At 47.0% G+C, this 13,008-nt stretch overlaps 1 protein-coding gene across 1 annotated transcript in view; it reads left to right on the top strand.

Annotated features, from left to right (window-relative positions):
• Positions 1 to 5,971, top strand: part of gpc3 (glypican 3) — a 91,724-nt gene extending 85,753 nt beyond the window's left edge. The window contains exon 8 of the mRNA XM_076103015.1: positions 5,796 to 5,971. Coding sequence (XP_075959130.1) covers positions 5,796 to 5,971 — 176 coding nt within the window. The remainder of the gene's footprint in view (positions 1 to 5,795) is intronic.
• Positions 5,972 to 13,008: the final 7,037 nt, after the last annotated feature.

Raw genomic sequence — 13,008 nt, forward strand, 5'->3', positions numbered from 1 at the left:
GGACCGACTGCTGGAACCACGGTTGAGACTGTAAACGCATCTTGTGTGGGATGTCGGCTACCCTCATTTTTACAAGATAAAGTTAGTATCCGAAGAATGCGTCCGTCAGAGGCTCCCTGACCGGGATGTCCCCCCGGGGCCAAACTCCAACGCTGACCTCTCTCTCTCTTGTCTATCTCTCTGATAAGAACCGCCATTGTTCCGTCTCTCCAGAAACACCCGTAACCAGCGCTCCCTGACAACCTCTGACCCTCCGTCAGCACCGACCCCATGAGCTTGCCGGAGGTTACAGGCCTTCTCTGTACGCCGCGGAGCTTCCCACCCTGAGCGAGCCCCCTTTGCCCTCAGCACAGAATCAACTCTTTGTATGTTTGATTTGTTATGTTGGTTTTTTTTCTACCCCATCTCACTCGCTCGCACACTTTTCCACCCTTCACAGAGCCCGCCGCTGCGAAGGAGCCCTCGGTCAGAATTTATGTCTCTTATGTTTCAAGCTTTTATTTCTCCTCGAGCTCCTTCCCTTTCTCCTCTCAACGATCATATTAGCTGTTACTGCAAGTGGAGCCTATAAATACTTCGGACTAAATCTAATTTGGACGGCGCAGGGAGAGGCCAATGGGCGCAGCGTGCCGGTCATCCCCTCACTCCCTTCGCTGGCCATGTTAATTAATAGGTGTTGACTTGTGTTTGTCCCACAAAGCCACAATTTAGAAAGTGTCTGAGAGGTTTGGTTTCCTCCTTTTGACAGCTGGGTGTATTCCTTTGTTGCTTTGAGTGAACCTATACATTCAGTACGCAGTTTTGAGTTTCTTAGCTTTGGACTCACCGCGCCATTTCAATGTCCTCGTTCTGTTTCCTGTTTTGCTAAACTTCCTCTAGTCTCCTAACCCCATTTAATCACTTCTGATCTCACCTTTTTTTTAAAACTTGTTAGAACTCCATTGTGTTCGTTTGTGTCCTCAGTCCTCCTTGGCATCAAGTCTCCCCGTCTTACTCTCTTGCCCTCTGTGTGGGAGGGTTCCTCAGCCTAGAATAACAGTGAGTGTTGTGGAGGTTGGGAGGCCAGAGCAGCTCAGAGAGCCGCTGCACAGGCCCGGGGCAGGGCCTCCTCTGGGCGTCCCCGTTTGTCTTGGCCCGGCATTCCCAGCCTCTCCGAAGCGCCCCTGTGGTCGACCTGTGGGTGTGGAGGCAGACGGTCACATTCCCGCCAGCCCAAGGACAGAAGCATCCTGCGCCGCTCCCTCTGTTCCCTTCTCGGGCTCTCAATCGGCAAGATGTCCTCGGACAAACGGTCACGGAGGTTACAGAATGTGACCAGCAAGCCAATAATCACATGTCAGCTCGTTATCTGTTACCCTCTACAAGACCCAATCAATCAGTCCTGCTGCCCCTATCATGTTTTCACAGGACCATTGTCTTCTTTGCAGAGGCGGCTCCTGATAAAAGATTACACACACACACACACGCATGCCAGCCCCTCCACCGCTAAATTTGCTGAGTGTAATATTTAAGGGAATAGTTTGCTCTGCAGAGATGAGGCGAGTGATAACATATTTGCTTTACCTCGGAAACCATAATATCTTTTAAGCTGTCGAATCTCTAAAACCGAGATCAAATTTGACCAGCTTTAGGTGTGTTATGTGCACACATCGTCTGCCAATGTAGCGGCAATCTAAACCATCTCTCCCGTTTCATAAGAAGCACCTGTGTTTGGAGACTTAACATTCCACATACTTATCTGACCAAAAAAAGACCTTTGTACATAGCACACATGTACTGAATAAACTGTACTGGACCATGAAGGAACACACTCGCCAGAGGGGTTATAATAATAATGTGTCAACTGGCTACTGATGTGCACCCACTTTTAAAGCAATTAAGCTGCACTTAAGAAACGTGTACTGAGAATGCGAGACAGCGCAAATTAAGCGTTTCCTGTGCTTTTCTTTTATCGTGTAATCATCACCTGTAGTTGCGGCGTGTCTTTCCACTCGCTGTTGCAATTTTTCGACATAGTTTGCTTGTTGTGACAACTGCAAACTGTAAAGGACGAGCCTCGGGCACCGAGCACTGTTGAAAACAAAACTCCAGACTCTCTCAACCCCCCTCCCCCTTTCCCCTGTTCTCCTCTGCACAAAGCCACACACACATACATATAGACACATGCATGCACACACACTCCGGCCACTGGTTGACCTGTTAGAGGGATCCAACCAAACATCCGCTCCCACTCAAAACCACAGTCTGGATTTATTTGTCTGTTCTCCTGAGGAATGGTCGCTTAAGAAAACATAAAGTCTGACCGCGTTCCCAGCTGTGACAGTGGCACGAGTTGGTTATGACGGGCCCTAGTGCACACTATTATGACGGGCCCTAGTGCACACTATTATGACGGGCCCTAGTGCACGCTATTATGACGGGCCCTAGTGCACGTTGTTATGACGGGCCCTAGTGCACGCTATTATGACGGGCCCTAGTGCACGCTGTTATGACGGGCCCTAGTGTACGCCATCACGACGGGCCCTAGTACACGCTATTGTGACGGGCCCTCGTGCATGCTATTACTAAGGGCCCTAGTGCACGCTATTATCACAGTAGGCATACATAATGAGTAACTTAGGTTATTTTATTGGGAAAGTAGAGCAGTCAAAGACAAAGCTATGTGGACCAGCTGTCATATATCGTCTCGTCACATGATTAAATAGAGACTTGAGATTGGGCATCGACATACATATTACCCAGCAATCATCATTGCATATCTGTATATGACTAAAAAACACAAGAGACTAAGAAATTATTCATTTAATTTAATAGTGTTTTGTTAGCGTTAATTTTTATACATAGTTTATGTAGAATAAGCATATCATGTAGTTATAGACTTCTGCTGACTTTACCAAAAACAGTATATAGCAAATGGCACCACTTGAATGTAACGTGAATTATTTCTTGAACACCGACATGCTCCCGAGGTGCCAATGACTATCTCCCCCCCATCCCACGGGCCCCAGTACTGCCTGCACTGTCTATATTTACACCCCTGGTGACTGACCTACCTGCTCATTCTTAGACCGGAGCCTTAGTGCACCCGATCAATGAGTGGACTGTTGACCTCTCCCCTGGGTCGTAACTCGAGCTCATGAGGGCCACAATAAAGCCAGCAGGGGGTACGCTAGCAAGGTGGCTTCCTTTGAGGAGCGACAGTCTCAAAATGGGCGAGCAGGAGGACGGCCCGGCTCCGCTGAAAGCCACAAGGGCCCGCGTTGGTCCCATTAATCACAGTCGGGATTGTGGCTCTATTTTTAGCCGGGAGTTATCCATCTATGCACCTAATCGTCCCCCGCCTGTCCACTGTCCCGGGCTCCTCCTTAAAAGGCCCCGAAAAGGGAAAGAGAAAAAGAAGCTACTTCTGTCTGCCTGTTTGACTGTCTTTCGCTCTCACTGTCTGTACTCTGCTACACAGGCACAGGTGTTCGTCACTAATGATACCAGGGTGATCTAGGGGATACCTAGGGGATCTAAGTTTGCATAGTGTTCAGTCCCTGTTGGGTTGTTTTTAAAGCCTGCAGAACAAGGCCCCTCTGTGGTGCTGCTCATGTCGAAGTGTTTAAACTAGCAAGAGAGACCCCACCCCCCCCGGTTTGAGGGATTTTCTTCACCGCCTGAGACTTTTTTTTTTCACTCACATTATTGCCGCTGTAAAGCACACCAACACAATGCTCTTCCACTTAGTCTCCCGCTTTTTCACAAACACACACAGAGAGACGGGCGCGCACACTCCACTCAATCACCCGCACACAAACACACAAATGCAGACGTGCATGCACCCCCCCCCTCCGCCGTCCATCTTATCCGCAGTGTATATAAAAGCTGTATCGAATTGCACCTTGAGCTTAATTGGCTCGGCAGTACAGTGCGCCGCTGTCGACAGTGACAAATCGTTCTTTCAGAGCCCCGAAGAATGTCTGCCGACTGTCATGTCAGAGGACACAGGAGGAGGAAAAAAGGAAAGTTAATTGTCCCCTGGCCGCTGTTCAAATGATGTCGTAGCCGCGAAGAAATTCACAGGAGGTGCCGTTTGGAGCTTTGTTTATTTGCCTCCTTCCTCTGTTTTAAGATGGCTCCCTGGCAGCTTAGGGGCCCATGGGCACCGGGGGACTCGGGAGGAAGGGCCCCGTTCTCGTGTGTTTCTACTCGAGGAGAGAGCAGGCCTGAAATCTTTAGTCGGAATCCTGGCCGCTCCCTCTGATCACGCAATGCTTCGGATCGGCCACTTCCTCCCACCGGATCGCTCCCGCTCGGGAGCACACAGATCAGACGGCTAATTCAATTTGGAGCTATCCGTTATTTCAGGAGTGACAGTGTGTGTGTGTGTGTGTGTGTGTGTGTGTGAGAGAGAAAGTGGGCAAATGTGCCGCCCAGCCACCAAGACGTGTGTGTGAGGGAGAGGTATGTCAGAAATGCACCAACGTGTGTGTGTGTGTGTGTGTGCTTGTGCGCTCTGCGTCTGGCTTGACAGGGGCTCATAGCTGGCGTTCCTACCCATAGAGCTGCTTTATTACTGATATCCTCCTGCCCTCCCTCATATAGCTCTGCCTTCTTATTTCAGTCTCCCTCACAACTTTCTGCCAGGCGAAGCAGCACAGAATATGTCACACACGCACACACACACACACACACACAGAGGGAGGAAGAGCTCTGCTCAGCGTCGGTAGGAGAAACAGCTGTGGATGCAGAGCAGCGAGATATCAGCAAGTGGGAGCGGAGCAGCAGGTGACCGCAAAGTCACTGCAGTGTGCAGAACAGATGGAGAAGAAGGGAGGAAAAACAGTGAAGTACGGGAGTGACTGAGGAGTAATTCACTTTTTTCAGACTTTCATTTATCCAACCAAGGATCTCTGTGGCGCTCAGTGAAAGACACCTGGGCGTCTCCCAGTCTACCGCCAACTGAAAGGCGTCATTGCGGCAAAATGAGTTAAGTGCCTTGCTCGAGGGCGCCTCTACGGTCGTTGTGGAGGGAGAGGTGAAAGTTGAGGGCGATGGGCTGGTTACAGTGGATGACATCACCTGTGTATGATCAACAACGCGGTGGAAGCAAAAGCGTTAGCCGCAAATACTATTCTTTTAAAATGCAGAACAGCGTTGACCCTCGCAGGGCGAAAAGACATAACCTAGCTGGTCACATTTGCAAATCACAGTGCCTGTGTGCACGTGACCCTGGTTTGTCTCTGGAGTATCTCCCTCCACACGAATATAACTCCCTCCCTGGTGCCTACAACGTACCTTCACTAGTAAAAGTGAGGTGTCATCATTCCCTTTACCCACTTTCAAATTCCAAACGCAACAACAAAGTATTGTAGGTTGAAGTTGTATCAAAGACAAGACACACGGCAGTCGAAATGATTGCGTGTTTCAGATTGTGAGACATGACCTCATTCAGCCTCTGTGGTTTTTAATTTTCATTTCTTGTTTTCAGCATCTCACCACTTAAATCCACATTTCAACACTCACTCTGGGTGAAATATGCGTCTGTGTGATTCTGCATGTGTCTGCAACAATAACATGCGACATCTGGTTCTATGCGGAGCTCGGAGTTTTCTCGTTCTCCGAGTGTAACATTGTTTTTACAGCTGTGTGAGACATCATGCGAAAGGAGGACAGGCGCACCGCACATGTTTTTCAGCTTCTGTGACAGTGTTTGTTCTAATTGTCTCCGCGCCTGTTTTTTTTCCCCTGCGTCGCTCATATCTTTCATTCTTTGTCTCCTCTCCGCTGTCTCCCGTCGGCCTCCCTCTCAGACCTGGCCGATAACCTGGCGATGGACGACTTCATCTTCCAGGAGCAGCTGCTGACCCCTCGCCTGGCCACGGCCGGGGCCGGCGGCGCCTCCTCACCTGCTGCTCCGCTGTGGAGGAGCCGCCTGGTCCCGACGCTCCCCGTGGCGCTCGCTCTGCTCCTGCTTCGTCCCCACTGACCGGTGCATTCTCACACTCTCTCTCCCCCTAGGATTCAATACCAACTCTGAGGAACTGGTTGGGGTATCTTTTGGTTACGGTTCCCGGTATAAAGTTCAGTGGCTCATCAAAGGGAGCGTCAAACAATAAGTGCTACATTTCTCAGCAAGAACCTGTTTTGTTTCATTCAAAATCACTGTCGGCCCTCAACAAAACCCGTTAAAGCACACCAGATAAACCCACGGCGTCGTGTAAATAACAAACTCCCACTTTGACTTTTGTGCCCTCTTGCCTCGCCTCCTCCCTGCTCTCCTACTGACCTCCGTGTGAAGACGGAGTTGACGGGTGGCCTCGTCATGACACGGCTGTGTCATGGACCTGCGAGTGAGGAGCTCCTTGGAGAACAGACACGCAACAGACCTTTTTTAAAAATGCTCCCGGTCTGCAACACGTTACTGCCCTGCAGAACCAAGTTGGAAGAAGAAGAAAAAACTTTTGCTACTCTCTTCCGTGGCAGTGACTGATCTGCTGCCAGGACTGAGCTCCAGCTGGGGAGTTGCTGTGAACTCCTTATCCCCAGAGGCTGAGGTGAAACCCTTATTTAAACTTGCACTGTACCTTAAGATGCCCTGGTACTACTTAAAGCTGCGGTAGCCACTTTATTCATGGAGTTATTGGGCAAAAGAAATCCATTCTAACCTTTCAGCATTTTGTTATTCGAGTGGTACGCCAGGGTAGGCAGGTTTCTGGAAAAGGCAAAAAGAATGCCAGAATAACAAAAATACAGCGCTAAGCCCCTCCCACCAGAGGAGCACGTGCATACGTACCGGTACGAGTACTGGTCATGCATTTAAACGTTAATGTTGATCGTGATTGGGATCCCAAGGCCGTTGTTGTCTTTGGAAACGTGTGGGCCTGTGAAGACCTTTAAGATGAGTTTCAGAGTTGGAGAGAAAAGGATGCTAATAGTTTAGCCTTCTGCTAACCGTAGCTGTGAGGTAGGAGCAGGAGGATAAACATCTACTCAACTCCGTCTTCCTTTGTCGTTGGCAGTGCTGGAATAGCAACATTCTTTTGCAGGATATTCCGCCGTTGAATCAGGCTTTCACCATCTGAAGGGACGTGCACGCGCATCTGCATATGTAGAAGAGCCAATAGGAACGCCCTCTCTCTGGAATGACTTGTGATTGGCCAAAGTTTGTTGTCACGCGCTCGATTTTCTGAAGCCAGAAAACAAGAGCCACGGTCTAGTTTTCTTCTCAGACCACTTGAATTATAATGTGCTGAAAGGTTATTATAAAGGTCATTTTTGCCAATGACACCAAAAACAAACTGCCTCCACCAGCTTTACCCCCCCCCCTTATCTCTCATTGTTTGTGTCCTAGTGATAGCTAAATGATCTCAGACTGATTCCGTCAGCTCAAGTGTTCACACTCCCACCGTCAGTGTTTGCTTTCTGACGCTGATAATTTAAAAAAAAAGTAACAGCCCTATAACAACAACAAAAGATCATAAAAGCCTAAATCTCTAAATCAGCCTGATGACTGTACAGATGTTTCTCTGTGTTGCTATGTTTACAAAACAAAATGTTTATTTGAAATATTGGCCTATTTCACAAGACTGTGTGGTGTGTGGGCTGGACTGTGAAGCATCGCTGTGAATTTTTGAGCTTTTTCTTTGGCACTGTGGGAAAAGCGATGAGTAATGTGAAATATAAATGTGTGTAATTTACTGAGTTGGTTTGCATTGAGCGCACATATTCTCAAAGTCTGGCCTTTGTATTTAATTATCTCTCCTTCTATGTTCTGTTTGAAGTCAGATTTAGTTTGTTTTGTGGGGTGAAAACTGGATTCCAGCTCCTTTGTTTAGACTGGAGGAGGAGGGGGGAGGGGGGGGGCTCTGGTGGCTCTGTTCCATTCAGGTGTGGTCCGGTCAGGGATCCAGCATGCAGCAGAGTACCCAGAGTGCACCTCAACAGAACGCAGCCTTCATTCATGTTTTATGCTACACCTGTTCTAGTCATGAGACATGTTGAGGGTTGATCAGAACCAATGCCCAGTCGTAAAATATGTTGATTTTTTGGTTTCAGTTAAATGCTGATGAGGAAATGTATAATAAACTAAACATGTTTTAGTGTTTTGTGATTTCTTGTGTTGAGGAAAGACATGAGCTTTTCTTATTTCATGTGTTTCAACATCGTGATGGGAGACATGGTGTTTTGACTCATAAGCCAAGAATGTCTTTGCCAGGAATGTTTTTCGGACCCTGTAATCGTACAGTGATGGTGGACATGTGTACTATTGTGCAGATTTGCTTTTGTCATAAATACAGTCGTAACAAATATGATAATGCATAATAACGTATTTCTCGTATCTAAATTTATATCGAAGGCAGTTGAAAGGAAATATCCAGCCGAGCACATCAAATTTAAAGAGCAGCTCCACGTTAGAACTCCTGTAAACTGGTTTTAAATCTTAATATCATGAGATGAACCTCAATGTTAAATACATATTAATTAACAGAACAAAGCTCATCTGTGGAACGGTGTGGAAGGCAGATTCATTTTTATTAAAATATTGCTACGTCCTGATTGGTGCACAGCAGTATGTGACTCCACCTTCCTCCAACAGAGACCCGCCCACTTGAAACCAACGAAAAGACCACAGACAAAAACATGACCCACAGAAATCTGTAATATGAAATAACCAAAGCTGTTGTAACTTTGGGCAAAAAAAATGTGTGTTGGTGAATCTCTGGCGCAGAAAGAAGCCGACTGAGAAAACATGTTTTCAGGACCTTTTAGAGGGAAAGATTCCAACCCTCTTATTTATATATATGGAGGAGAGGACTTCACGCATGACTACACCCATCATTACAGAAAGGTGCGAGCAGGTGTGGTCTGTTGTTCTCATTGCACAGTCCCCGCGCTCCAACCGCTTAATCAATGGCAGCCCATAGGCGGGATTTCCAGCCTGAACTATAAGCATTCACGGAGTCTTTTCAGTCGTGTATCTCTCTCCCGGTCAAACACAGAGGATGTGAGGTCACCTCCAGGTTTTTTCCCGTTGCAGCGACACAGGGATCAATGTCAGAAACAGTCCAGTCACCTAACACATCGCCGGTAAGTGTGCCTCACAATCAAAGAGCAGGGGATTCGTGCTAGACTTTGCACAGCTCTCAACAATCAGGAAGTGATCCATTGTACAAACAGCAGTTGCTAGTTTGTACAGCAGCCACAGTACACCAGATTGAAATGCAGCACGTTTAGTGACTTCCCAAGTGGAAAAACTCTATTAACTGTTTTATTATCATCTCGACTGCTCTCTGCTCGTACATTTAATCCACAGTTACAGTAATTGGAAAAGGCCAGATCCTGCTTCACTTCCTGCTTCACAGGTTTTCAGTTTTTGTGGTTTTCTCTTTTCTCTCTGGTATTTTCTATGAAATCTATTATAACAGGACGTTAACATTTGAATACCCCATTTTAATTAAGATAAAACAACAACTATTGCAACTGTAGTTCCCATGAGTCTTTGTAGAGTCCATTGTAGTGATTATAAAGTCTATTCAAATTATTTTTGAAGCAACATTCTTTAGCTTGTGGACTAATGAGACAAACCCCTGCTACTGACGCCATCTTTGTGTTGACTTCACGTCACCACCACTGAGCTTTGGCTCAATTATATGCAACGAGTTCTCCGGGGTTGTCGAAATGTCCATCTAGGTCAGCAACAGAGGAACCGGTGGGGAGGCTAGATTGTTAAGAAAAGTGGGTAACCAAAAAATGTAGAACGTCACATTTTTAGGGCATTGTTTAAGAGCAAGAAGATAAGGGAGAGAAAATGGAAGGCGTGCCACAGGGGTTATGAACAGGACACACAATGTTGCAAGTGTATATGTGTTACTTTATGTGCCTTTCACCCTCTGATCCACTTCAAAGCCCTTCGTGAATCACATAATTTATGTTTCTCTGGAGTGTGCTGCTAGTCCTCCGAAGCCTCAAAGCGGCATGTGATGATGAACCACCCTGGGCATGACATCTGCTCTCTGCGGGGTTTCTCTACATTGAACCCCATTAGTTTTACCCCTGGAGTCACCTCAACCAGGTAACAGACGCTCACTCACAGCTCAACAATGAAACGATGGGGGGGTTGTACTCTGAATGCTAATGCTAGGCTGGAGAAAGGGCAAACGGGCCTATTGAAATGCAGAGTTCATGTGTTTTCTTAGGGTAATATTGGGGCAATGTTGGAAGGGCAGGCATTATGAGAGAGAAAGGTCGATTTGATGTTAGTCAGCAGGAACAGTGAGAATAGCTGAGCATCAGGAACTGCCTGAGTGATTGAGTCCCTAATGAATATGTATTCCAGCATCATTTCATGGTCGCACAAAGATGTTTGGGCTTGGGTACCTTCACGAGCCCGAGGGGTCATCAAGCGGTGCACGTGAATTAAAATAACAATGTGTTTCAGGTGCTTGAGTGTGCTCGGGCACCAGTCCCATCGTTTTTTCTTCTTTTTTTTTTTTTTAACCAAGCTGGAGGTTGAAATTCCTCTGCTGGAGAGCAAAAGCCTGAGACACGTCACGTCGTTCAAAGCTCATTCATGTCTAATTACCATGGCACTGCACCATTTTCTTACCTTTTGTTGGCCCGTGGAGGGGAGCGCCTGGGCCCACGCTCTCCCATGCACACGGCTCCAGCATCCTCCTCCCGCTCCTCGGCAACCCCTGGCTTCCCCTGCAGCAGCCGCGGTCACACGGAATGAATGGAGCCGCCCGAGGAATGTGGACACAAAAGGAGGAATGTCATTTTGCTGAGTGCTTCCCCCCCCCAACCATTGGACGTGTGCGCACACACACACACGCACGCACACACACACACACACACACACACACACACACACACAGAAGCACCCCACAAGTCCTGGCATGTTTAAACGCAGGGGGTAAGAAGTCTTATTACGACTTATTTGTGGACAAGACTGGGTTCAAAATATGTGCACTCGATTGAATTCTATATCCAATATTTCAAACTTTGTTAGCATTTCATCGTGAAGAGGGGAAAACTGTCAGGGTGAATTTAAAGGCTGACAGTTAACCTTTTTACATTCCTTGGATTTAACTGATTGTCTTATCAGGGTGAAATTTAACTTAAATGGCTTTTTTTCCAGTATCACAAGAAGAAGCGAGTCGCAAGGAGGGCAAAGGTCACGACAGCAGATCCAACAAACTGCTCCTGAGAGTCGGCAAAAGAAAACAAGTGGTGCAACAATATGAAAGAAGTATATGAGGGAAGGACACGAGAGATGTTCTTTGGCGAGTCGAGGCCGGGCCAGGATATGGGGGGATTCTGGGTATCTGTTGAACAGATGGCACTTTGAAACGTTGCAGAAGTAACATTTCAGTGCGGATGCAGGCTCCAACATTTCAGACACGTGTATAGGTTGAAACTATTCCGCCTGAAAATTACCTTGTTTTGTGTTGAAGGGATTTGCTCAGGTTTTCCCTCGACCTCAGTGTTTATCGCCAGGGCGTTCTGCGGATGCTTCAACACAAACAAGAATAAGTTCAGCTGAAGTTTGGAGTGATTTGGGGATTATTTCATAGAAATACACCACAACAGCTGGATTGTTCAGAAGGTTTGTGCCTAAAAATAAAGCAAATTGTGTTGTAATTCATCATTAATTCGATCACTTTTATAAGAACTTTCGTCATCTCCGTCCACTTGTGCAAGCTCCGCCGTGCTCCCAGCAGACTGTTTACTCTAGTTTATAACACTGGCCGCGCTATATGACAGGCAGCTGCATATAAGAGGCACGGTGGCCCCACTGCAAGCAGCCCGACCTGTGTTTGTGTAAGGACCGGGCCTGTAATTTGGACTGCATGGCTACGGTACCACGAGCCGGATTTTAAACCAATGGGTTTTAAACAAACCAAGATGCATCGGATTATAAAGGCCGGACAGAAATAACACATTTGGAGAAAACGTGTCTTCACTGCCATGTGCTCTCTGTCAGGCAGCAAAGACAGCAGTTCGTCAAAAAAAACAATGAATTCTGCACCATAATGTCTTAACATGTATCATCACGGACAAGCTTCAATCACAAAGTGTTCTTAAAATGTTTGGGACCCCTAATGGTCTTACGGGTACCTTTAGTTCAAAGGACTTTTATCTGTGTGGTTATCTCCAGTCTGACAGTTAAAGCAGATAAGAAAGCCCTCTCTAACCCAGGTCAAGAGGGGCTCCGCAATTAAAGAGATTTGTGATTTTTGAGGACTTTTGGTTATCTAGTGTTTGCTTTCCTTATGTGATGTGGACCAATAATAAGTCCTCATGCTCCGCCATCAGCTCCAGTCCTGATTTTCAAGACCATAGACTGTCAATAGGAAGGTCTATATATCGTCTACTTGACTCTAAATGGGACCATAATTTAAAAATGGACATCATGCTGTATGTATGACTTCTAACTAGCCAGCGAGGCCATAAACTCATGTTCACAATGTTCGCTGAGGTAATAAATCTTGGTAGAAGTAGCTGATTTTCCCATAAACTTCCATGCTTTTTCCAACCAGAGGAGTCGCCCCCTGGTGGCTGTTTAAAAAAACAAATCTAAACTCAAGGCACTTCTGCATTGGCTTCACTTTTCAGAACCGTGGGTTTCCGCCTGTTTCCACTAGTGTAGACTTTATAGCAGGAGAGAGGCAGGTTTTGAAGTCCCTGCTCCATGCTCCACCCCTGGTGTTCCTGTTTTCCAGGTCTTTGTCCCCGGAACTCACTCCTGGGTGTCCACTAGGGTTTTCTGCTCGCATCTGGATCCCAGTTCGACCAGCGTACAGTCCAGCGTCCTGTCCTGCAGAAAACCACGGCCTCAAGTCTGGAAAAGAGCGAGAAAGGGAAGGGAAAGGAAGCAGAAAAAGGAGCCACTTCCCACCGTCTCACTCTCCTCCCGTGATTTAAACTGCCGTCGAAGTCGTGAAGCAGAAGTGTGCTTCTGAGTTTCTTGCCTGCAGTTTAAAAAAAAAAAAAACTTTTTCCATGTTTTAAAACTATCGTTTA

Source organism: Anarhichas minor, unplaced genomic scaffold (genome assembly GCF_050575085.1).
Source record: "Anarhichas minor isolate MPS153535 unplaced genomic scaffold, ASM5057508v1 ptg000028l, whole genome shotgun sequence".
Classification (NCBI taxonomy): Eukaryota; Metazoa; Chordata; class Actinopteri; order Perciformes; family Anarhichadidae; genus Anarhichas; species Anarhichas minor.